At 42.9% G+C, this 27,507-nt stretch overlaps 1 protein-coding gene across 1 annotated transcript in view; it reads left to right on the plus strand.

Annotated features, from left to right (window-relative positions):
• Window positions 1-27,507, plus strand: part of LOC306973614 (uncharacterized protein) — a gene marked incomplete at its 5' end in the record, with an annotated part of 80,125 nt that overhangs the window by 27,212 nt on the left and 25,406 nt on the right. Inside the window, 5 exons of the mRNA XM_079570581.1 lie at window positions 17,624-17,679; window positions 17,783-17,928; window positions 18,770-18,855; window positions 18,940-19,068; window positions 19,516-19,641. Of these exons, the coding sequence (XP_079426707.1) occupies window positions 17,624-17,679; window positions 17,783-17,928; window positions 18,770-18,855; window positions 18,940-19,068; window positions 19,516-19,641 (543 nt within the window). The remainder of the gene's footprint in view (window positions 1-17,623; window positions 17,680-17,782; window positions 17,929-18,769; window positions 18,856-18,939; window positions 19,069-19,515; window positions 19,642-27,507) is intronic.

Below are 27,507 nucleotides of genomic sequence, written 5' to 3' on the forward strand. Positions count from 1 at the left end.
GACCAGTCACGAATGCCACGAATCCACATTCGTGGCCGAGGATCACGAATGTGAGTGATTTGGGGGTAGAGGTTTCACGCGCCGCCACGAACTGTTGCGACCTGTTACTGCGTGTTACGATTAGCCTAATGGCACGAATTATTGCGCACGGTCACGAATATGCGTCCCGCACTGCTGCGCGCTGCTGCGTGTTATTGGGAATTGTCGCGTTCTGTCAAAAATCTGTCAAGAATTGGGCGAATGTGGACAAGATCGCTGCCGCGCACACCGGGTTGGAGGCGGAGCAGGGACGTCTCGCTCCGCCGTGCGCCCCTGACTCGTTGGGCTCAATAGCTGCACGACTTGGGCTGACTTTACTCCACAGAATAAGCATAAAAACACTACACTCACTGTGCACTCGATCTTCTGAGGATCCGTCGAACTTGCTGCTCTTAAACCTCTTTATCAATGATTCTCACTCGTCTGGTCAGTCTCAGCTCCAGTTGGAAACACTTTATAATCCACAAAAACTGGCCTGTCTCCACCTGCCCTGCGCCCATCGCCGCTTGCTTTACGTGTCTAAGGTTGTAAATAAGCCTTAACTTCTCCATGGTGTAGCTGCTGCAACCACGCGCTGTTGTTTTGGTGCGAGGCAGCGTGGGAGATGCATTCAGGGACCGCGGGAAAGGCGCACTTCTTACTGTCCCTTTTTCCCCACAAACGCGGGGAAAATCGTGACAAATATATAACAGTGGGCTTCTCCAGCGGGGGGGCAAAAGGGGTGGCAGGGACTGGCTCCCAAACATCAGGAGGAACGACCGCAGGAGGAGGAAAAGCCGGCACCTGAGGAGCGGCGGCAGCAGGTGCTGTCCCGGGCCTGGAGCGCGGACTGGCCGAGTGCGTGTGACTTTCCTTTTGCTGCTGCAGGTCCGAAAATGTACTTTTCGGCGTAGCTTGTGTTTCCATCAATTTTGTGCGTGAAAATAGTGATTCTGCTCAACAAATGCTGTACGAATGCTGTACGAATGCCCTCATGCTGAATTACGAAGCGCCACTCCTCATCACGAAAGGTAGCGCTCCGCTGCGAACTCCACGAACAGAGGGTGAATCGTGTCATGTCACGAACTGATGCGTTTTGTTAAGAATCCCATTAAAGCGCGTTAAACCCAGCATACACTGAGAAAAATAAAACATTGGCTTAATCTGCAAATTGTTTAGAAATCATTTACATCTGCATTTGACTAGTTGTTCATAATGATATATATTCATTAGTCCAACTATAAATGTTTCATCTGTAACTGTGAACATTTTAAATTGGTTCAACAAAAAAATGTTCGTAACTTGAATGTTCAAAGGTTAATTGAGTCAATTTAAAACTCTTCATTAGCAGATATGAGCCAATTTAATTTTTTTCATTGAACCAATGTACTTTTAATGGCTTAATCAATGCCATTTATTGATTTCATTTAAATTGATTAATTTCATTAAAACACAATTGGATTAATTTACTTTTTTATTGCCAAAGACATTGTATGTACAAATGCAAATTGCAATATTTTGTAATATGAGTAATGTAGGTACACACACATTTCATACTTTCTAATTTTTCAATTCTTGGCTCAAGGTTCAAAAACTGGTTAAACATTGAGAAAAAGTGTTAAAACTGTAGTATAATGTATTTAGCCACATGCATTTTCAAACACTTGCACAGCAAAACTGGATGAACAAGAATTTTCCAAAAAAACAACAACTGTGCAGCCAAGGTACAGCATACTAATCACTGCATCAGTCTCCCTGTGATCCGTGTTCATTTCTTGTTATCCAGTCCCATGAGTACCTTCAGGATGAATTCAACTGTGCGTTCACATTTCTTTGGGTACTTCATGTTGAGGCGTTATGAGTCCGAATTGCAAAGTCTTCAACCATTGAATGCAGATCTGTCACAATCTTCACGATGGGTGTTACGACGACTGCCATCGGCTCTTCCTCCACACGGAAATCTTGCTGAATCTGCAAAACATGAGGGGAATATCACATATTAGAATTGACAAATAATGTAGCCGGGTCTAAACCCGGCTAAACTAAGCCTTAACCAGGTCAAACAGAGTCTGAATGAGGCACTGGTATTTTAACTTTGTAATTACAGTATGAGGGTTTTGTAAATGACATTACTGCAGCTGTAGATAAAACTGAAAATACATGTATTAAAGGGGAGCTCTGAGAAAGTATGTAAGTAAGTATGTCCGCTCTCAAAATACCCAAATCAGTAATAAATGTGCACTTCATGTTAAACACAAACCAGAATCTTACAATATTTGAAATGTCGTTCACCTTCTCGTTCTATGAAAAAGCCTGATTTCCCTCATTTTGTAAACTAAAGATATAAAATAATACATTCCTATGGTATTTGTTAATTAAAATATAAAGAAGCATATACATACACCAATTTTAGACAAAAGGACTGGCTCCAGTATTTACATGATATTGATCTTTAGCAGGTATTGCACAGCACTACAAGAGAACTAATTTTAGTTTTTGGGTAAAATAAAAACATATTTCTCCTGCAACTCTAATATCTTCAGCTTTCAGTTCATTTTATAATATTTGTACAATACCCTTATTCATTTATTTGTTTCTTTGACAGGGACAGTTCAAGAAAACATTGCCAACTCAGTGGCCGATGTTATGTACACAACATCCAAAGGCTTATTTGCAGATGTTTTTCAAATGCATTATAGTACATGATTGGCTCTATATGGAGGGACTTCTGACTAGATTCTCCAAGAGTCGCTGCTCTTCCTCTCCCGTTATTTCCTCATCGTGGATTAGCAGTGTCTCGTCCAAATTAATGAAAAGCTTCCATGGACAGTGAATTACCCATGAACAGTTGAAGGTACATGTTAAAAACATAATATTGGATGTAAATACTTGACCGAAGAAAAAAGTTAGCCCTTAGCTTGAGCACAAAAACATCTACCACGATGGAACACTGTGTCCTTCAGTGAAGCCTTTACATCCAGTATGATGTTTATAACACTGACTGTCAGTAACTTACAGCCTGCCATGTAATCTAGAACTATTCATTTATTTGGATGAGACACTTTTAATCCTCCATAGGGAAATAATGGGAGAGGAAAGCAGTGCCTCCCAGAGAGTCCAGTCTGAAGTCACGTGTCACTTGTGTGAATAGAGCCCATTGTAAGCTCGCACACTTGTCAAAAAAGATCTATTTATTGGCTCTGATCAAATGTAAAACTACAAGATGCACATATGTTATGTAGGCCATTGATCAGGAACCCAGAGAACCAATAAAGAACCGATCAAATAGAGAAATGATTGATAGCACTGATGTTGCTCAAATCTGAACAGTTAAGTTTTGTAAATTATGTAAAATTGGCGGTTGTTAATACCATACCTAATATAATAAGATATTTTACAGTTAAGAGCACAAGCACTACAAAGACATGGTTATTTTCAAGCCCAGTCATACCTGATGTTCTTTAATGGCCGCGTCCACTGGAACAGCATCACTAACTTCAGTACACATGGTGTGTACCTGCATCCAGTGTACCGCTCATGGAAGCCTGTAAAATAATTATTGAACTGTAAACAAGTATGTACAGACATTGTAGTAATTTAAATATATATATATATATTCTTGAAAATGTGTTGGCACAATAAGGTTACATAACATTATGCCTTTCAAATAATGCATAGACCTACCTCCTCAAATGGAGATGACCAGCAAACAGGAGTCCTCGTCCTAGTGCTGGTGTGGGGGACGGCTCCTGTGCAGATGAGACACAGAAAAATACATTACTTAACTGTAAATGGTCTGTCATTTTTTCAGACTAAAATGCATATAGTCTTGTGAATTTAATAAATAAGTTACGAAAAAAAGTGCGACGCATATTAATGCTAAAATTATAAAAAGTACACAATAAAGAACAGCTGAACGTTAATTACATTTACTTGGTTCAGCTTTTTGAACAAACTGTTTTACAAATGACTTTTTTATGACAGTCACTTTTGGAAGTTGGGTCAAACATTTTCTGTCCTTTAATTGTAATTACAGGTCATATAATAGTGTTTCAACGCGATCTCCTCGTTTAGGGGCTCGTCTGTTGTTTATTATTCCATTAGGACTTTTATTTCTCAAACTCGTTGCTTCATGCGTGCTCACTTTGAGCTCCCTGTGGGGCAGCAGCAGCGGTGGAGGTGACCGGGGCGGAGGAGGCAGTGGGCGCGGTGATGTCGCTGCCGTTCGGAGGCGGCCAAGAGCGGAGTGGAGCTGAGCGAACAGGTGGAAGATGTTTCGTGTCGGGGCGCCTGTAGCCGCCGCATCACTCACCGACCCCGCGCACCTTTCCTCTCCCATGGCCCGGGAGAGCTGGCGCTGGGAACGTTCGGCCGCGCTCACTCGCTGTTTCCCCAGAGCCGCGCTCTAAAACCCTTTCCCCGCAGGCCGCGCTCACGTCCCGCGGTCTGTCCCTGTGCCACTCCTCTCTCCGCCCCACTCCAGCACTCACACTTGTTTCGCAAAATAAGCATGCACAACTTAAGCGCGAAGAGGAATAATAAAGAAAAAGAGTTCATGTTCTCTACAGGGACTTGGCTCCCGTCGTTCTCAGTGAAGAGACGAACAAAGACTCGATTCGTTCGTGAACGTCACATCACTGGTTTAAGCGCTTGCAAAACACGTTAAGGAATAATATTCATGTCAGCTTAAAGCACAGTAAAGGTAGATAGTATTTATTTTATGCGAGTTGCATTTCAAAGTCCAGGCGATGCAACAACACAAAATGGCGGCTGCGCTAACCCTCCTAAGTTAGTGTAATATCTAAATCATAAGGGTGCAATTGGTGTACCCAAAATAAAACCTTCAACCTAATACTCATAGCCTACAATATTTTAGAGATTTGATGCACAATCAATTTACTCAGTTTCAGTGCCAAAACATGTTCAATTAAAATTCAACTTCAGGAGAATTCTAGTTGACGCCTCTGTGCATACATACAGGACACATGTATTAAGTTTACAAGTCTAAATATGCTTTTAACTTACCTTTTCTCGCTGTAAAGTTCCAACAGTGGGTCTGGCCAGATCTTGAGTGAAAAGGTCTTGGCCACATTTGAAATCTGGAACACGTGGTGTGTCATCTTCTTCAGCGTTAATTGGTAGAGTCAAGTGCTGCGGTTGTCAGTGCTGCCCCCTGTGTTCGATGGCTCGACGAACGATTGTTCATTAGTTCAATTAACTTTTATAAATAACTGTCAATTTGCAATAGACCATTAGATGTACATACAAAAATGTATCAAAACACAATGTTCAATCTATATGGTTTTAATTGGACTAACCAATTTGATTTTCTTTATTTAAGCCAATAGCAAAGAATATATTGAATCAACAACAGCAGTGTTTCACTTTTTTCAGTGTAAGCAGCCATGTTACCATGGAAACGACGCTAGCACCAGCGTCTGTTTATTCGCTTCATGACATTTATTCGACAAACTGCGTTTCCATCTCGCAAAATACGCATCAACAGTTATGCGCACAAATCAAAAAACACCTCAAGCGAGCGGATAAACTTTTTATGCGAATTAAGAGTTTAAATGCGAAATTTGGTGTTTCCATCACTCGTAAATTATGCGCAACTTCGAAATGCGCATTTTAGTCCAGTGATGGAAACGCAGTAATAAGACAACAGTGGAACGATTAGACTATAACACAATACTAAGAAAATGTGTAAAACTTAAAAACAAGAGCAGACACATGGAGGAAACTCCTTTACAAGGGATTTAAACTGATGGAAGGTCATGAGATTATCCACATAAAAGGTTTTCTGTGCCTCATTCCAGACATTTTGGTGCGAAGTAGCAAAAGTCCTTCTTTCCCCATTCTGTCTTTACACGGTGAGACTCGAGAGTCAAAATGTCCTGAGACCTCAGCTGGTCAGCATCTGACCGGACATTTATAAGATTAAACAAATAATCAGGAAGGACACCAAGAAGAGCTTTGTAAATGAACAGCAGACAGTGCTGCTCCCTCCTGGCTTCTAGAGACTGCCAACCCACTTTAGCATAAAGATCACAGTGGTGGGTCCGATAACCATCTCCAGTGATGAATCTAATGGTTGAATGGAAAACTGCATTCAGAGGCTTCAACACAGATGCAGTGGAATGCATTTATATGACATCACCGTAATCCAAAATTGAAAGTAACGTAGCCTGGATTAACAGTTGTCTCTTGTTAGGGGGAGACAATTTTTGTTTCTGTAGAAAAAAGACAGCTTTGCTTTAAGTTTGTTCGTTAGCTCCTGGACATGTTTACTAATGAGAGCCTCTCATCGATCCAGATGCCAAGATATTTATAATATGGCACTTTCTCAATAATGGAACCGTCTAAAGCAGAGACTGACACGTTCTGTGACAGAACCGACCGTTTTCTAGAGAACAACGACAGAACCGACTGTTTTCTAGAGAACAACGACAGAACCGACCGTTTTCTAGAGAACAACGACAGAACCGACCGTTTTCTAGAGCAGTGGTTCTCAACCTTTTGGAGCCGCGACCCCCATTATAACAGATAAAGGGGTTTGTGACCCCCGCTCGGGTCACACCATGAGAAATAGGAACATTAGCCTACATAATTCTTTAAAAACAAAGAAAAAAAAAAAAATGGCTGAAATAAAATTCATCAAACTACGAACAAATAATGGCACTCTGGTAAAATAGCAAACACATGATACAATAAAACATTGCATTATATTTAAATTTTATCTAAGTGATCTGGCGACCCCCCAAATTTGTCTCGCGACCCCCTTGGGGGTCCCGACCCCCAGGTTGAGAACCACTGTTCTAGAGAACAACATGACGATATTAGACCGTCTTACGATCTCCAGAGCTGACGATCTGTCATTTTTGTGGGATCGTTGAATCGCAGTTTTAAGCTCTTCTGCACAGTTGACTCTTGACGGTCAGTGAAGCAAACCTACCCCGCTAACTTTCTGCTACGTAATGACGCACGCTAATGCGAGCGTTTAGCAGCGAGTCGCTCCCCTCCAGTCACAGGGAGTTCAGCTCCCCAATGGCCCTGTGAACGAAATGGTTCTTCAGTCGACTGGAACTGACCCGTGGATTCCGCAGTCTCCTCCCATGAAGAGCCTGTGATGGTGCGAAGGGTCCCTGGTGATTCTGACGGCTTTGCGTTTGAGACAGGTTGAGTACATCTCCTTAATAGAGGGGAGAGGGGATCCGCAGATCTGCTCCACTGCTTTCACGATGTTTTTTAATGTATAGATGTGGCCAAGTGAGGGCGATGGTGATATTTTTTATACAATTATGTTCGATCCATGACAACGCCACTGGTTAAACCAGAAACATTCTGTTCTATACACCAAAAGGCTACGCAGGTTCGTTGACTGAAGTGATAGAAACACACGATTACAGGACAGAAGTTTCGTTTCTTAGGTTAATTTATTTTCCGCTATATAAAACAGCATTTAAAATATCATTTCGACTTTGACAAAGTCAAAGGGTATAAACAAAAATACAATACAGCCCGTTAGTGAGTCCAGTGGTTACAGCTGTGCACCTAAGGCCAGTGCACACAGGAAAAGGGGGAGACTCCCGCCAGCAGAAGCCGAGACGTAGAGCGACAGCCGCAAATATCCCCGCGCCGCAGAGGACCACGATGCCTGCGCCACCATCTCGAGCTACTGCGCTCGACGCCCTCAGAAGCTCCGGTGCGCCTTACCGTGCCCAACAACAGTTGGAGCCCCAGTATCGCCGCCATGACGGCTGCGCCAGTGTGTGACGTCACGGGGTGAGGAAAGTGCGGATGAAGGAGTGGCCTTTTATAGGCAGGGAGGGGTACCGCACCCCGAGCTACCACATAGAGTTCGTTCTAAGTCTATTTTTGCTGTGTTGATTGTCACAAAGTAGAATAAATTAGTATATTCATTCAATCTTTTTTTCTTCAGTGCAATTTCAGTTATTTTTGCTACTATAAAAAAATCATGATAAAATCGAAATCGGGAGTTTATAACGTGTTTAAGTTCCTCCCCTAGTAGTAATATTACTACGCCTATACTACTATATTGCAAAAACAGTGGCCTATTCCTTTAAGGGAACGCATTTTACCCCCCACAAAAGAAAAAACAACCCTTGAACTAAATAATCCAATACATTAAGATGTGGGGGATCCCAGGGGGTTCTTACTGCATCTCTTTTTTATGTAGCCTATGTGTAAATACATGCAGTTTAGAGTAAGTAAGTAAGCCTACACACTGAGTTTGTGAATAAGCATTTTGGCTAATTTAAGCACATGAAGAATAAACATGCAAACAATATTAGTTTACACTGCGTTCCAAATTATTATGCAAATTTGATTTTTTTTTTTAAAAGGTAAAAAAAAAAAAACAGTAATAATGATTGATGGTATCGTGTCTCGGGGCTCTATGAATCACTGACATTAATCTCAGAGACCTGGGATGATTAGTTTTCAGGTTAAACCCAGTTAAGGGAAAAACTACTGAAAAAGGGTGTTCCACTTTATCAAGCAGATCATCATTTTCAAGCAATATGGGAAAGAAAAAAGATCTCTCTGCTGATGAAAAGCGTGAAATAGTTGAATGCCTTGGTCTAGGTATGAAAACCTTCGATATTTCATGAAAGATTAAGCGTAGTCATCATACTAATAAGAGATTTGTGGATGATTCAGAGCACACACAGGTTTGTGCAGATAAAGGCACAATATGGACGGGTTCTGCCAGACAAACACATCAGATTAAGAGAACAGATGCTACAAAGCAGCATACAGGTATTTGAAGCTGCTGGTGCCTCTGGAGTCTCCCGAACATCAAGGTGTAGGACCCTCCAGAGGCTGCAGTTGTGCATAAACCTTCTATCCGGTTAATTGAAGCTGAAGCAGAAACGGCTGCAGTGGCTCAGAAATACATGAGGACTCATTTTCAAACAGTCTTGTTCACTGATGAGGCCGTGTAGCCCTGGATGGTCAGATGGATGGAGTAGTGGATGGTTGGTGAATGGCCCCAATGTCCCAACAAGGCTGTGACGTCAGTAAGGAGGGGGCAGAGTCATGTTTTGGGCCAGAATCATGGGGAGAGAGCTGGTCGGCCCTTTTAGGCCCTTTGCGGATCCCTGAAGGTGTGAATATGACCTTTGAAAAATATGTGGACTTTCTGACTGACCACTGTCTTCTATGCTACAAAATGAAGAGCCGTGTTTTCCCGAACAAGATCATCTTCATCATGACAACGCACCATGTCCTGCTGTAAAGAAAACCTCTGCATCACTGGCTGCTAAGGGCATAAAAGGAGAGAAACTCATGATGTGGACCCCCTCCTCCCCTGACCTCAACCCTGTTGAGAACCTTTGGAGCCTCAACAAAAAATGCTTCTATGAGGGTGGGAGGCAGTTTTTATCCAAACAGCAGCTCTGGGAGGTTATTCTGACATCCTGCAAAGAAATCCAAGCAGAAACTGTCCAAAAACCCACAAGTTTAATGGATTTAAGAATTTTGAAGCTGCTCAAAGAAGGTCCTATGTTAAAATACAACTTGACCTGTTAATATTTTTTTTGATTGACATATCTTTTGATTTCAATAAATATGACCTCCTAATGCTACAAATTCAACAAATGACCATTTTCAGTTAATTACAAGCTTTAAAATGTATTGAAACAAGTTGCATAATAATTTGGAACAGTAGAGGTTTTTTTTACTATATTTATTTTTGAAAAAAATACTGTTATCACTAGGAAATTTTTTCAACCACATTTAAATGATCCTCGACCAGTTAAAGACTTGAACATTATGCTGACTCTCATTTGACTTGATAATTTAGAAAATCTTAGAAAAATGTCATTAGCATAATAATTTGGAACGCAGTGTATAGCTAAATGACCTGTGGACTCACAACTACTGCCTGATCGATTTGGATTTTAATGGTCAGATAACGATGCCGATATGAAGGGGGTTGACCTGGCCAATGGCCGATAATATAGGCCAATAGAGCCTATATCTAAACATGGCGACGTGTAAACAGTCAGCAACCTCCCTCTCTCTCGGTACGGCTGCATTTTTTGCCGTTTTCTGTGCTCCACATTATTTTACTGGATACTTTTGCACGACCATGCCGTGTTTTAGTAGGGATTGGTCGATTTTTTTTTGGAAAAGTGAAAAAAGAGCAGTTTATGAACTAAAGACATTTGAGACCGACACATTTCTTCTTCTGAAACAATCAAGAGGCACCAAGAGTCCCCGACACCTGCAGCACAGTGGAGGCGTCACCAGAGGCGCTGCAGGAAACAAAAAAAAAGGGACAAACAAGGAGGTATCCGGGCAAGACTCACAGCCAAGCCACACATGCCTTCTATCACTCCTATTGTTCTGGCGAATGTTCACTCACTGGAGAATACGATGGATTATATTTGCCTGCTACACTCTTCAGAAGATGGTGAAAGACTGTTGTGGGGCGGAGGGAGCTGCGCAGGAGGAAGAGGAGCAGTGCAGGACACCATGCTCTGAAACAGGGAGAAACCCAGGAGGCGCTGCACCGAGACTGAAGGCAGTACTCCGGTTTCCCCGACCTCCAAAACAACTTGCTGCTCAGGTCGGCCCACAGCGGCTCAGGACTAGCCCAACACCGAAGCCACATTTTGTTTTACAATTGCATAATGACAAATAAAGCACTTCCTTACTCTGCACTCTCTCTGTCTGTTTATTTTTGACACTGCAGAGTCAGAGCCTCCGGCCGCTCTGTGCTCTGTGCACGTACAGTCACTTACATTTCATAAGAGCTTCAGTAATGCATGTAAGGGCTTCTGTAGATTCACGTTTGTTTTTAGCCCAGTTTGGGCATGATCAAGGAACATGGGGCTTTCAGGCCAGTTTCAGCCAAATTTACTCTGATTTTAGTGCTTACACTGCAAAAAGTGGATTCTAAGCAAGTAAAAAATGTCTTACTTTAAGAAATAAGTTCTTATTTTTTCCCTAAAAAGTAAAGTCTTGCCGAGCAGTTTTTTCTTGAGAAAAATAAAATCTAGCCATTTCTTGTTCAGATATATTTGCTAAAAACATGCTAATTTTTCTTATAACAAGAAAGAAAAACTTTTTGAATCTTCTTCAGCTTTAGACAAAGAATATTTTTTCTTATTTTGAAGAAAAACTAAGATCACAACAACTCTTAATGTAAGAACTGATTCTCACAGAGAGATAATACATTCCATTCTTTAAAGTGGGCGGCTCGGTGGCACAGCGGTTAGAGCCTCAGCTTCACAGCTCGAAGGTCCTGGGTTCGATTCCCAACAGGACGGGGCCTTTCTGTGTGGAGCATGTTCTCCCCATGTCTGCCACTAAAAACATGTACAATAGGTGAATCCTCCAGCAGGTGATTCTGACCATCAGCCTGACTCCACATCATGGAGACGGGTCCTGGGGTGAGGGCAATATTTTCCTTAAATATTAGTATTTATTAAGAACATTTTGCTCAAAAATGTGTGTAGTTTAGAACATTTTACTTACATTTTACTAGCAACATTTAAGTAAAATACCCACAATTTCTCACTAAATAAGAATGTTTTCCTTAAGTTATTCCATTTTCTGAGGACATTTTGCTATTTCTAGCTATTTATTTGCTTAAATTTAGTGTTTCTTTCTTGTTTTATGATAAGAAAAATATTCTAGAAATAAGAATTCTTAGCAAAAAAAAAATGCTGACCCCATTGGCAGAATTTTTTCCTTAAAACAAGACAAAGTGTCATATTTTAAGATTTTTTTCCTTGTTTTTAGTTGGGCACTTTTTGCAGTGTATTTAAGTGGTAAAAGGTGTTAAAGGTTTGAGAATCATGAATGGATTTGGGTTCTAGTCTTTGGGTTTTGCTGTTTCCATTGCTTTCTCGTTTAGCAATTATTTGGACAGCCAATGTTTGTTGAATTTCTGTCTGATGATTTAGTGGAGCGCTTTCATGACTGGCCTGAATCCAAGACCTCAGAAAAACCCAGCCTGACCCGGCTGAGGAGCTGCCCTGTTGGTCCGCACAACCCCACCCCCTGATCGATCCGGTCTGTGGGCTATAAGTAAGAACTGCACTCGCCAGACTTCTGTCAGTGTCAAGATGAAGTCCCTGTTTGGAGTCCTCAGTCTGGTTCTAGTCCTGGTCTACAGCCAGGCCGATGAGCCAACAGTCTGCAGCAAGACTCTGGGCCCAGAGGAGCTGCACCAGGTCAGTACCAGGGTTGGACTTGAACTAAACCGGGACTGGACCTTAACTTGACTCGCTCTTGTGTGCAGGTGGATGGGGACTGGGTGCTGGTCTTCGCGGTCTATGATAAGGTGAGGAGTTATGTGGAGATGCCGAACATGACCAGCGTCCACATGGAGGTCCACGTCCAGCCCGACAATCACACCCTGGTCGTGCACGAACGCAACATCTACGAGTAAGTACTCCCGACTGACTAGTGCAACTGTTTGGGATTCTGGCTTTCAGCTCCGCACAGGTTTAAAGGCCATGTACTTTATTTCACTGACTGTCAAGTTGAAGATGTTTCTACAACTTGACCAGAGCCCACCTTTGGTAAATTTAATGGATTGATATGATTTGGAAAGACACATGCATATCTATAAGGCCCCATAGCAGGCAGAGCATGTCTGAGCAGAGACCAAACCCTAAATTCAAAGAAACTGTCTGTAGACTTCAAGACAGGTTTGTATTGAGGCACAGATCTGGGGAAGGGAAAAGGAAATTTGTTGCAGCATTCATGGTCCTGAAGAGCACAGTGGCCTTCATCATTCGCAATGAAAGAAGTTCAGAACCACCAGGACTCTTCCAAGAGCTGTCCGTCCGTTAAAAGTGAGCAATCAGGGGAGAAAGGCTGTGGTCAGGGAGGCGACCAAGAACCCGATGGTCACTCTGACAGAGCTCCAGTTATTCTGAGGAAATGGGAGAATCTTACAGACGGACAAGTATCTCTGCAGCACTCCACCATCAAAGGCCTTTATGACCACAAAAAACCTTATGACCTTAAACATTGCTTTTTCAGCCTCATCTGACCTTTTTCCACTCGTCTTTTCTGTAGAGTCTATGAGACTCAAGAAAGTCACTCAATTGGACTCAACCAACCTTATCTAATGCAGAGGGGTGTTTTGTATTAGATACCCACAAATGATCCCTCTGGCATCTTCCTCTTGCAAACCCAATGAAAGATGAGGGCACTGCAAAAGTAGTGTTTTGTCAGGATCCTCTTTCTGCTCGTATAGTAATAAATGCATGTGTGTTGTGTCAGTGTTGTAAAGCAGGTTCATTCCTGTGACTTTGTCGTTCATTTGCAGCTGCCATCTCGTTTCTGTGTTTTCAGGGGATCAAAATGTTTGACATACATCTTCAACCTGACCCTCCCCCAGAGCCACGAGGGACACAACCGTCTGGATATGTTGGGAGAAAGTGAGTTCAATGCGTCTGTGCCGGTGTGAGTGTGGGCCGTTTGGGCAGTGGGCCCCCCCTGTGACCGCACCCTACATTATGAATGTAGTTTTAGACAGTGGTTGGTGGATACAGAGGCCCATGGACACCTCCATAATGGATACTCTAAAGTACCGCATTTAATGGATGCACTGTTGTACTCAGATTTTGTGCCTCATTCATGTATATACATACTGTACATACACTCATCACACATATACACAACAGAACAATACATTATATGCTCTTCTATGTACAAAATATTACTCCCTCTGCATACTATGTAAAATAGACAAAAAAGTAACATAGTAATGATTAATTGCATAAATATTACAGTTACTCCAATGTAAATGCAGTCTAAATCTTTTGAAAAAACTGACATTGTGAATGTCTGAGATCAAGAATTGCAGAAATTAGTTCCATGTCATTTCTCTGTATCATTGTGTTCTCTGAAACAGATTTGTTCGACAGGCAGGTAACAAAAAGCGGCCTTCGGAATAATTATGAATGTCACTGAAAAAAGTACATTTATTATAAATAATTTCAAGTGCTTTTGAAATAATTACATTTTTAAAAGAATTTTATTAAGAGGATAAAAATAATGACATTAATACCTGTTCTGAAAAAAAAGTTTAGGAAAAGCTGAGCTGCTTTATTTTGTGCAACCTGTAATCTGTTTGTATTATTCTCCGTAGTTGTTGCCCAAATGATGGAAAATGAGTCCGGGTGACACAAAACTAACTTTTCCGTATTCTTATTGGTATGCATTTTGTGCAGTGCCAATTTGTGGCCATACTCCTGCCCATTTTATTCAATATTTGTTTTATCCTAGCATTCCAGGTCAGCCTGTCCACAGTCACGCCAAGCAACTTGGCCTCAGCCACTTGTTCAATAATCAAACCATATTGATAGGGTGAATTCAACCCATTTTTTTCTCCGTAATCTTACTTAAAATTGGCAGAACACTTATAGGTCTGCTATTTTTCCCAGAAAATGGTTCCTGATTGTTTTTGGGAAGAGGCACAATTTTAGCTTTGCCCAGTTAGCAGGAAAAACACATTGTAAACTTAAATTAATAATATAACATAAAGCCTGGAGGTTTATCTTTCATTGACTTTAATATGCTCTCTACTGTCGTCAGACTTATGCTCCGTCCACACCAAACTCGATTTGGGCGTCAAAAACACGCGTCACGCCCGTTGTTGGACGCCTGTGCTCATTCAAGTCAGACGCTCGTAACCAAGCGTCAAGACGCTCTCGACGCGCGTCAAGAGCGTCGTCGTGGAGCGCGTTGGGAGCCGTTGTCAGTTATCAACATGGATGACATAGAGATAGTGGCTTGGCTTTTATTGCTCCATAAAGCCGGACAACGTCGTCTACGGGCTCGTCGGCGCCGTGTCTGGATTCATGAGATCGTCCGAAGGCTTTCTCAGTTTGGCGAGTTTCACCATTTGGTCCAGGAGCTGCGCTCGCACGAGAGTCGCTTTCAACGGTACTTCCGCCGCTTTTAATCCTGGTGTTTAGATAAAGAAGCACTGATGTGTCTTTCTAAAAAATAAAAGTCCCAGAGCGGCTGTAGCTCCGGTTCACAAAGAAGCTACGTCCGTAACTTGTGACTTGTTGACATCTGTGGGGCTGGCGTAGAATCTGCCCCGGTGGCTTAGCTACAACGTACGTCACTATGGGGAGAAAGCTCCTGATTGGTCGACGCTCGCGAATTTCGCCAAAAAGTTCAACATTTCCCAACTCGAGCGTCGGCCGCGCTCGACGCCCTGGAGGCGCGTCAAACGCTCACCAAGCGCGAAAAACCTCAAAACGCGCCGCGGAGGAGGCGCGTGACGCGCTGCGGGACATCTTGACGCCCCCCGGAGGCGCGTCCTCCATGTATTTTAAATGTAAACCTGACGCTTTGGAGGCGCCAAAACGAGTTTGGTGTGGACGGAGCATTACTCTGTCAAATGTAAATGTACTTGATTTATTAAGCACAATTTTATCTTTAATTAATTGTCTTAAAAGATAAATCATGGTTTGACTTTGAAATCATGTCATTTTGTTAAATTTGAATTTCTTGGTAAAATAATCTCCTAAATAATTGGCTATATCAGCAGGTTTAGTCAAAAAGTGTCACCTACATCTAAAAATGTTGGCACAGATTTAGCTCTCCACCCTGTTCAGTGGTTTAATGTATTCCACCATTTATTTCTGTCTGATTTTACTTCCATTATGAATTTGTGTTCATAATAGATCCTCTTTTTTGTTCATCTAACCATGGAGAAGCTATATTTCTCACTGTCATTCGTCTTAATGGGGCCTGTTTGTCAACAATTGGCGTTAGTAAGTTTGTAAAGACCTCCAAAGCTAGATCAGGATCTGCTTGTGACCAGTCAATATTTCTCACATGGGCATGTTCATGAATGAGACCCATTGTTGTTTGTTTTTAGCGGAGACCAGAGATGGAGCGGAGACGCCGTACACTGAGAAAGCCACCGCAGAGTTCTTCCCGACTTCAGACAACAGCATCGAGATGGTCTACATCAGCGAGCTTTATGGATCAGTCTATCTCGCATTCAGTGAGTCCTCGTTTGTCCCAGTTTAGACCTGGTTCATTTATTGACCTTTTAATCAACCATGAGAGCTGAGATTACACTCTTCTATTATCTGGAGAATGGCCCTAATCTAAACTAAGCCCACCTACTTTATCCAATTTTTTTTTTTAATGTTTGATCTGGAGTTTCAGTTACTGGACCAAGTCGCATTTACATTTAGACATTCACAGTAATTATGTTTCTGTTAAGTTTCTGTAGCCAGTTTTTGTCTGAAAGTCTAAAACTGAGTGTGGCATTACTGCTTCAACTCTTTCTATTTCCGTTTCCTAAAAGGTGTGACAGGAAGGATGGTTTGAGGATTAGTTTTGTCTTTGTGAATAGCACACGTTTATCTTAAATTCGGGTTCAGAAAGTCTGCAGGACACACTGTCAGCAAGAAACAAGAACTCCACTGGAGCTCTCTTAAAGCTCTCCTAAGGGGCTGTTCATAGTTATGAAACGGCAGCGTCTCTTACACTAAGACGCACATGGTGTTCTCAGACCCCGGGACTAAAACTCTGTAGGTCATTTTCAGGGGCCGAACACACTGGCGACTTATTGTACGCTTATTGCACATGTGGAAAAATAGGATTGGTACAATTTTGAGGAATGCATCTTGTGCGTTGTCCCTGGAATGAACGTTCACTGTTTTATTCTCCGGTGAACGTCCATGAGCCAGAACAATAAAAGGCATGAGTGGCTTAGCTGTGAGTCTTCCCCGGATACCTCCTCATTTGTACCTTCCTTGTTTCCTGTAGCTCCTCTTATGACGCTCCCACTGTGCTGCAGGTGTGAGGGGCTGTTTCAGAAGCTCATAAGCTGCTGTTTGTTTACGTATAAAAAGCCGCTTTCTTCAGGACCATTATGGACTCTTTGCAGTAAAAACATCCACTGAGTCCCACAAAAACACAGCAAAGACGTACAAAAGTATCCTGTAAAACAATGTGGAGCACAGAGACCACAAATGCAGTTCGCAGAAAAAGGCAAAAAATGCAGCTGTACCAAGAGAGAGGGAGGTTGCTGCTTGTTTACACGTTGCCATGAGTGTGTGTGGGGTCTCACAGCCCCGGTCTGAACACTGATTCTAACTCAAAGTCGCAAATGATCATGTTTTCTGGTTTCCTAATGTACAATTAGTCAAACAACATTCTAAAATATTTTTTTATGTAAAAATGTTTTCTCCGTCTTGCACTTTTGTTGACACCTCAGTTACCAAAGATAGCAAGTTGGCGAATTCAGGAAACTTTTCGTTAGCATCAGATTTAGCTGATGTCAAATAGTTTGAAATGATTCATGTATGTACAGATCGATATTTAATTGAGATACACTTCCAATGGCCACGAAACCCCATCTTATAGTATGTTCAGTCCTGGTTTGTCTCTTGTCCTCAGGGAGAGAGGGACAGCACGTGGATGATCTGGAGAAGGATCATGAGGGGCACAGAGCGATGGCCAAGTGCCTGAATCTGCACGGGAACAACTCTGTGGAGTGGCACTATAAACTAGCAGGTAAAACTAAACTCAGTATCCACCGAAAACATTCAAAACATTTCCACTGACGTCTGTGTTTCTGTTTCAGATTTCTGCCACAAAAAGTCTGTGCTGCCAACTCTGGATTCAGACGAGCTGCACCAGGTTAGAGGCGGACATCTTGTTAAACACTGAACTCGGACTGAACCAGGACTGAACCAGGACTGAACCTGGACTGAACCTGGACTGAACCTGGTCTTGTGTGCAGGTGGATGGGGACTGGGTGATGGTCTGGATAGGCTATAGAAAGATTCCAAATCAGGACGACCCATGGGCGAACCTCACCAGCGCCCACGTGGAGATGCATGTTGAGCCTGACAATCACACCGTGGTCTACTACGAGCGCAATGCTATGTATGTACTCCTGACCAACTACTTCATCTTTCGTCTTTGGGTCACTGTGATGTGATCTACAGTATATCGTTTATAGAAATCCTGCTGCTAAAAACTGCTGCTGTTTGTCTGACAGTGATAAACAACTTTTCAAAATGATTTTGCATAAAATATTAGGAATTTTCACATTAGCTTAGCCCTGCTTAGATGCTCATTTATGCTCTCTGTCGGAAACTTATCCAAAGACACATGTCTGACATGTCTGACTTTTTCTTTTGTAAATCAATTCCAATTTCCTACATTATTGCTATTTGCTAAACGCCAGAAGAATGAGAAATAGAATTTTCTACACGTTTTTTTTATTTCTTTTGCAAAGTCAAAGGTTTAAATACATTTTATTCATATTTGGTAGCATTGCCTCTAAACTATATAACTTGGGGCAAATGTTTTGGATTTCCTTCCACAATCTTCTCACAATAGTTGGCAGAAGTTTTGGTCCATTCCATCTGGTTGTCCATTTGTAAGACCCATCTGTGCCCAAGCTTGTCTGGAGATGTTGCTCAAATATTTCCACATAGAGTTCTTTCTTCATGATGTCATCTATTTTGTGAAGTGCACCAGTCCCTCCCGCAGCAAAACAGCCCCACAGCATGATGCTGCCCCCCGTCAATGTAAACTTCTGACTTTTTGGAAAGCAACAAAATGTCTAAAAAATCTCTCATTCTTCTGGCATTTAGCAAATAGAAACATTTTTATAATTTTAATTGACCTAAAAAAGAAACACAAAAAGAGAAGGGAAGAAACCTTTGAACAGAATCACAGCTTCCTCTTTAGTGGAACTGACTAAACATGTTTTTTTCAGAGGAGAGAAATGCATTTCCTACAAGGAGAACCTGACTCTTCCTCAGAACAGCGAGAGAATTCACCGCCTCCACATGGAGGGAGGGAGTGAGTTTGATCTACCTGAAAGCTTGTCTGAGGTTTTATGGATGTGCTGTTATACATGTTTAATGATGCTTCTCTGGTTTCCAGTGGAGAACACAGGCGGAGAGTGGAAACCGTACAATGACACCGCCATTGCAGAGTTCTTCCCGAGTCCAGCAAACACCATGGAGATGCTCTACAAAAGTGAAACTCAGGGAGATTTCCTGATCGCATTCCGTGAGTCCTGGCTCAGATCTGGTATAGTCCTGGTATAGTCCTGGTATAGTGCTGGTATAGTGCTGGTTTAGTCCTGGTATAGTCCTGGTATAGTCCTGGTATAGTGCTGGTATAGTCCTGGTATAGTCCTGGTATAGTGCTGGTATAGTGCTGGTTTAGTCCTGGTATAGTCCTGGTATAGTGCTGGTATAGTGCTGGTTTAGTCCTGGTATAGTCCTGGTATAGTTCTGCTATAGTCCTGGTATAGTCTTGGTATAGTCCTTGTATAGTCCTGGTTTAGTCCTTGTATAGTCCTGGCATAGTCCTGGCACAGTCCTGATATAGTCCTGGTTTACTTGTGATATAGTCCTGGTTTAGTCCTGGTATAGTCCTGGTTTAGTCCTGGTGTAGTCCTGGTTTAGTCCTGGTATGGTCCTGGTTCACCTCTGGTTTGTGCCTGTTCCTCAGGGAGATTTGGACACCACACGAATGTGACGGATCTGAAGAATGATCATGAGGATTACAAAGCAAAGGCTAAATACTTCGGTCTGAGCGGGGAGAACTCCGTTGAGTGGAGCTACGACGGAGCGGCCGGTACTATAACATTCACCTAAACAAACATACACTGAGGCATAATTATGATTACGCAAGTGAGTTTTCTGACCATATTGGGGGAGTTTCTGCGCATTTTCAAACTCCAAACTGTGTAAAACTGAAAAGGCGTTTGGATTGTCCCAGGTCATGGCAGTCTTTGTAACCAGAGGAACTGAGGTCAAAGCAGGTCCATGCTCTGAATGAGGGCCAGGATTATTCCCTCACACAAAATAGGAAGGAAGAGATTCTGAAAATCTCCTGATTGGAGGGATGCAGAGATTTTGAAATTTCCCCAAAACATATTGAGATGGGACACAGAACCTCAAACATTTTGTTGAAAATAGCCAACGGGGTTGTAAGAAGTTGACAAGAACGAAGACTTGTCAACGTTCTTGTCAAGTATAAAGACGTCAGGAATTGATTATTTATGCTGCCATTTTCAGCACCTGCAGGGTCCAGAAGTATAGTTCAGTGCTCAGAGACATTGCAGAGAAAAGTGGAAACCCAACCACTATTGACTAAAGGTGCGTTCACACCAAACACGGCAAAGCATCAGGTTTATCCAGAATATCTTGCAACGAGTCACTTTCCGCGTGTGTTAACCTTTTGACGCGCCTCTAGGGCGTCCAGCGCGGCCCACGCTAGAGTTGGGAAACACTTTTTGGAGAAATTTGCGAGCGTCAACCAATTAGGAACTTTCTCCAACAGTGACGTACATTGTAGCTTCATAAGTTCATTAAACCTTTGAAAACTGTCTTTAGATCATTCCTGACCCCGTCTAAACATTTCAGCTGATGTGTCGGTCAGTAGTGGTTGGGTTTCCACTTTTCTCGGCAGTGTCTCCTTATGCTTGCTTTTTCTTCTCATGACAACGTTGCCTATAGACAACTAAACAGATCTTGTGACTGGCGCAGTCCGTGCGCAACTCTAAACGCAACGTGGTGCACGCGCGATCCTGCATGGGGCGCAGGTTTTGCGCTAAAGACTGCGGGAGAGGGCGTTATTTAAGAAAAAGAGGCGACTGAGGCCTGGTTCATTACAAGCAACAATTACAATGTTTACAATGTTGTTTACAATTGAAAACAAAAGCGAAATTGCCTTGAAAAGTCTGTTTGAGCGTCGGTTACGCACGGGTTTACTTTGATCAATGTGCACACCCCAAACACCAAAACAACAACAGTTTTCCATAAATAAACCACACATGCCTTCAGGTGCAACAACACCACGTCTAATCTGCGTTTCAAGGAGACTTTTCCATCGTGTGTCAGTCTTTACCTCCTGATGATGCTCCTTGTGCAGCCACAGTTCAGTCCAAAAGAAAGAAGCGCATTTTACAGGGCGCAGAGCAACTTTTTTTTTTTTTTTTTCAATTCAGCCGCTCCAAGTATCCTGCAGCTGCAGCGCAAATGTTCCAATATGCTACAGTTTTCTTGCAACTGCTGCATAACTCTGCAACTCCTCCACAGCCGATATGACAATTTCTGATCAATTAAATCCTTTACATTTCGTAACTTTGCGCATTCGAACGGTGTCCAGCTCTGTCCCCGCCCGCTCGTCTTGGATCTGCAGCGAGTGGCTGCAGCAGCGGAGGGACACTTTTATTTCTTTAATCTTCATTAAACATTGCGCTGCATTACGCATGTCACGCGTTTACAGGAGAAACCCCCCTCGCAACCCACCGCCTTCCGCAGGTCTGGGGAAAGCATGGGGAGGGGGCGGCACCACAACATCACAATGCGAGTCTGTCCCCCCCTCCTGTCCTGCCCTCTTTTTGCGCCAGGTATGAAACTGAAGATTGCAAGGAGCGCCACCGTCTGCGCAGTCGTCTGCTCTACAGCCTGCGCTATGAACCACAAGATCTGGCCCTTGATGTTTATCTGTCCCATCCCAAATTTTGCCGTTCTGTGTGAGGGAAAACAGCTGCATAATAATTCTGCACTTGATTCAGAGCGTGGACCTGATTTGGAAACACTTCCTCTCATTACAAACTTTGTCAACACCCGGAACAGTTCAATCCAACAGCCTTTCAGTTTTACACAGCTTGGAGTTTGAAACAAACAAAAAGAACAATATGGTAAAAAAAAAAAAAAACTGTACTAATTGTGCATACAGCGTGTGGAAAAACATTCAAATCAATTATAGAAGAATTCAAAACATCTGTTTCTGTTTCAGGTTTCTGCGAGCCAGAGAAGGCTGAGTCTTGAACCAAGAAACTACACCCAAAATAAAGAGTTCCAAACACGCCTTGAGTCTCTCAGTGTTTAAGCCTCCGTAAAGAAATGTAAGAAAGTAGGCATTTGGTTTCCACATCTGTGAAAAAAAAACCCATCCCTGTAAGATTGTTATAGTCAGAGTAGCTCCTGAAGTAGATGTTTGGTGATACAGGTATGTCTTTTATTTTATTTTATTTTTTTATCTTTATTTGAATTGGGACAGTGCACATTAATCAACATGTGTTTCTTCAACATGTAAATGTGCCGGAGTTAGCCATATAGGCTAATTTTCATCCGTAGTCCCAGTAGTATATCCGTAGTACATGTCACTTTGTAAGAAAAAGTGCTAGAAGTCCTTATACCCTGGGGGTCGCGCCTCATTGAGGTGCAGGTAAACATCTGGCTGGTGCCACATTTCTGTGAGGCACATGAGATCAATCTCCTTGTCGGTGATGTGAGAATGTGTCGCAGCAGATGCTTTACTTAAATAAAACTTTAGTTACTTTAATAATTAACACTGCCACCTTGGATTCTGGGCCCAAGGAACCACAAATATTTGCTTAAAAAGGTCACAGGTTCGATAGGAGCATGAAAGTGGACAGACAAAGCAAAAGTTATAATATAAAGTTGAAATTATTTTAGTTTTATAGGAAAGGCATTAATTTCAATTTATAAATCTAATTTAAAATCTTTTGTTATACACACACAACCGCATTCACACTCATTAATATCCACATCCACTCAAACAATGAATAAAATAAAACTAAACTTTATACAATAGTCTTACTGCACAATGTGGCGCTCAGAGCCAGGCTCCGCACAGTGGAGACCAGGATAGGAACGCAGTATTACAGCAGCCGTTGCGTATTCGGGCCACGCAGACGGCGATAGCCTTGTTACCTTGTTTGTGGAGGAGTGGTTCGTGAAACCAGCGGGGAGCGCACTCAGGTGCAGGAGCCCCTGGTCAGCTGAGTTCAGTTCAGTTCGTACACAGCTTTAACTTGTGCGCCGGGTGAGCGCTTACTTTAAAGGTCCTATATCCTGCTATTTTAGCCATTCCAACGTCAAGTATAGGCATTTATATGATATATTGTACCTCTACCATTATGGAGCACTCATTTTTGTGATAAATATAAGTGTTTTCTGGAGGTATTTTTCAAACCCGGAAGACAAAACACTTCGATTCAGTTAACTCCGCCCCCTCTCTCCGCACATATAACTTTACCGTAATATAAATAAACAGCAATAAGTGAAGTTACTTCAAGATGCAGTTATACGGAGTTGTCATCTGCAACACAGCTTCATAAATGGCTAACACACACAAGCTAATATGCTAACACACACAAGCTAATATGCTAACACACACAAGCTAACCTGCGTTTGGATTGACTCACCCTCTGGTCCATCACTGTTTACATTATGGGACTCGCATTGGTTATAAAAGTTAATCCACTTTGATTCTGGCGAAGGTTCACCAAACATCCATCAGAGACAGTCACAGAAAAACAATATTTTGGTGAAAGTCACTGAATCCCGGAGAAAAAAACAGCTGAGTGGCCTCTTCTTGAAAAAGGTTGAATAAACTCCCGTCCTCGTAGCCAAACGCGCTTCTTTTTCTCCGTCCGTGACATTATCGTTAGTTAAGAATAAAGAACAGATGTGTCCAGTTATAACGAGCTCCATCTTCAGCTGCAGCGCAAACATGACTGATCTGTTCAGACACGATGTGTTTGTTTTGGCCTCAGCTGACCTGGAAGCACCTCGGGCACGTCCTTTTTATTTTTTTTAATTATTTTTTTTATTTTTCTCTTTATTTCTCTCTTACGACAGAAATAATGAAAACGCTGTTTTACAAATTAATATCAGGCCATAAGCATAGAATTAACACATTACATTACAGACGTCGAGCACTTCCGTTCCGCTGTTACGACACAACTGAACACTCAGTCGTTCACCAGGAGAGGGAGGAGCAGCTGCTCAGAGAGCAGGATTCAGGAGGATTACTGAGAGCTGCGTGAATGAAGCCACAAACCACTCTGGGGGTGTTTTTGATAAGGAAATAGCATAACAACATGGCTAAAAGCTCCAAAAAGTCAATTTTGCATGATATAGAACCTTTAATCAAGCGACCAGCAGATCGAAGCGACCACGACCATATGAAAGGGGAGGTAGGAGCAGAATCCTATGAAAATATGACTTGTTTTAGAAGGAGAAGCACTGTGAGAACATACCGTCAACTGAAGCACTCATGACCCCTTTGCACAGCGCTACGCACAGCGAGGAAAAACCTCCACGCCACAGCCCACGGGGACGGCAGGTAGAGCACGCGCACGGCAGAGGCGTGAGCTCAGGAAGACGCCCACATGCTACAAACAACTAGCCTGGCTAACACCAGACTAAAATCACAAGTGATATTTAGTCTGGGCACCACCAATTCATTTTCTCGTAGGAGAGGTGTGGTTTACGATCGTCCATAGTCATATACCTGCTGTAAACCTTTGAGCTAAACTATTTTGAACACGGCCGAAAGCTTGATCGATCGAGAAATACCATCGTGTCTGCTGCTGTCATGTTGGATCCGTAAATAAACTTTTTCTTTTTTATCCGTAAATAAACTACAAGCTTCCGTATATCGAATAGCGCGTCATCATCTTGCCGTCCCTCCTCATTCTGTGATTGGTTTCCAAATCCAGGCGAAAATTTAGGACAGATCAAACTAGATTTAATGAATGAAAACCACACGTAAACTCACCAAGGACGCACACGGCGAGAGCGTGGTTCAGTTGCGCGGCCCCGCCTTGTGCAACTGAACGGCGTGTTTGGCGCGAGACGCCGGCCAAACGCAGCAGCTCCGTCCCCAGGCTAAGCTACGCGACGTCAGAGGCGAAACGGAGGGATGAAGGTGAGATGCGCCCCTGATATAGAGTCAGCTCTAGCGGTGATTGTTTGGCCAGCGGAAGTGCGTACTGCCACACATGGGTACTTCAACCTGCCTGGCCGTCCGGTCCTTGTAGGAGTTTCAGCTACTCAGTTACGTTTACTTGAAAGTACATGTACTGTCTTTTATTTCATTTTCCACAAAGGCTCAATCAGTAGTAGAAGAAACGTATTGTCCCCTTGGTAAAAATACACAAGGACAACAATGACCACAAAAGACAGATCCAAACATTGACAAAATGTAAAGAAAAAAACACGGCCCATCACCCTCATTATGTTAAAAACAACACACACTGACAGACCAGCTGTACAGAATAAAAAAGAAAAGTCACATATCGGCTACTTCATGATCTTTCCATCTTCTCTGTTTCATTGTAAAATGGCTTGTGGCACAAAAAAAATGGATGGTCCTGTTTTTAGACCGGGCGGGGCACCTGTGCCTTCGACCTGAGGGGAGCAGCTCAAAGTCTCTAAACAGAGGATGTTTTGAGTCCGATGGTATTTTATCTGCTTTATCTAGAGCTCGAGCTAGGGATGTCACGGTTACCGGTGTAGCGGTAAACCCCGGTAAAAATGTTGACGATAATAATTACCGTCCTGTTTTTGAAAAAATACATGGATTATGGATTATGGATTATGGCGCCCGCGGTTTAGGCTAAGTGTTGGCTAAGCTACAACCAAAACAAAACTTTCTCGAAGCTGGAATCATGTCCGACACGACAGCGCAGGATCTATCAAGCCTGAAGTCTGGGTATGTTTTGTGTATTTTAAGAAAGCTGAAGGACAGTTGATAGAGACAGTTTTCCTGTTTGAGGAGCGTGCAGGTAAAAGTGTCTCTAAAGCAGCAAAACTTCGAACCTCTGACTCACCTGCGTGACCGTCTCCCACAGCTCTATAGCAGTAAGCTAACGTTAGCGTTTTAGCTGAAATGCTGATGTGGGACTTTGGGTTGAGGGAGAATGTAACGAGTCGCTCCATAGTGCGGCTGCAGCGCCACCGCCAGCATAAGCCGTGTCCGGATACCTCCGCACAATGGCGCAATGCGTTACGGGGCTCCCAGTGGCAGATCGCAATAGATTCACTTTCCCCGCAATTTTATGAAATTAATAATGATGGCATTTTCCCAAATCTGCACAGTGAAATGTGGCATGGTGAGGAATGCAGGTCAATAGTTTGTCAACAACGCCACCTAGGATAGGCCGAGGACCCTGCACAAGGCAGACACAGGTTCGTTTTACCTTTTGTAAGTAGGGCAGAGACAAAACCTTTAATATAGAAATGTATATTTTTATTTAACAGTTAAAAGGCCAATGTTCTTTAAAATCGCACAATGGAACAAAATAAAGTCAACCCAAACAAAAATACAAAAACCATGCAACAAACAAATTGCAAAATAAATCAAACACCAGTTATATACAGTTAAAAATATACAATATGTACATGGAACTGTTCCCGTTGAACAGACGGGAACAGTTATGGGAACAACTGTGGGAAACTCGGTCGAAATAAATAAAACTCAAAAGGTTTTACCAAATTGTGTCATCCAAAGCAACAGGGTGGGAGGAATTTCGCTACTGGTAGCAGCGCGTAGATGGTGTGGGCCAAGGCGGTATCCCCAGCTGACGCGGGAGGTGCAGTTGGTCCCGCTATGGTGGAAACGCACCATGTAAGGACACCGTGGATTAGAATTTAAAAAAGAGGAGCCAGGCAGAAACCAGCAACTTACCAACAGGGAAAGCATCGGTCTCTAGACCCCGGCGGAGGCGCGCTCCCAGCCTCCGCAAACAACGTGCGCGATACGCACCACACTAAATAGGGAAGAAGGAATTAGGACGGGCAGGGCACGGCCAGACGGGTCAACAAGGCAAGACGTGCCGCTTACCCAAACGTCCCACGCTGATGGCACAACGAACCTTGTCGAAGCCTCTACGGGCCGCGGTGACACTGGGGAAGGAAGAACAACACTCGTAAGTGTCTGCCATGCACAGTACAGTGGCATGAGAAGCAACTATGTGCCAAACTCACCGGAGAGGAGTAAGCGGTGATTCCCAAAGCAGCAGCTGAATATGACAGCCGACCAGGCGTCAACATGCGCCAGAGCACTGGAAAGAGCACAGTTGAGCACCAAGTGTGCATGAATTGTGCATAACAGGCGGCATACAAAACTCACCAACGTAGAGTAAAAGCAGTAAGTACTGCACGGTGGCCACGGCGTGTGAAGCCACCGCAAACGCTTCCCAAGGCGCAACTTCGTGGACCCACAAAAAGACCAGCAAAGAGGCAAGAGGGATCTGATCCGCCAACCCAGGCCTAAATCACTTCGGGTCTCCACCCCACAATCAGTGCCAAGCCAGGTACGCGAGGAGGAGCGGGAGGAGGAGCACAAGGAGGAGCGCGAGGAGGAGCGCCCCCAAGAAACAGGTATGGGGAGGGCAGATGCCCTCCACACTGTCACAGAAAGCTCACTGGAAGGACACAAACTGAGAACAATTTTCCTGATATAGACGGTTTATCTAGTTCAAAAATATTCTTCTTCGTTTCTGGCGCTATAAATGTACATACATGTAATATCCTCGAAACGATCAGCAACACATCGTTATAGTTCCTTTACTTTGATGTGAAAAGTTGCACTTTTGATAAGACTGTTTTTTTTTTTTAAATGCAATAAGCACTATTAAACTTTTTTGAAACTATTTCAGTTTGTGTAGGACCATCA

Source organism: Gobius niger (genome assembly GCF_951799975.1).
Source record: "Gobius niger genome assembly, chromosome: 14".
In the NCBI taxonomy this organism is placed as follows: Eukaryota; Metazoa; Chordata; class Actinopteri; order Gobiiformes; family Gobiidae; genus Gobius; species Gobius niger.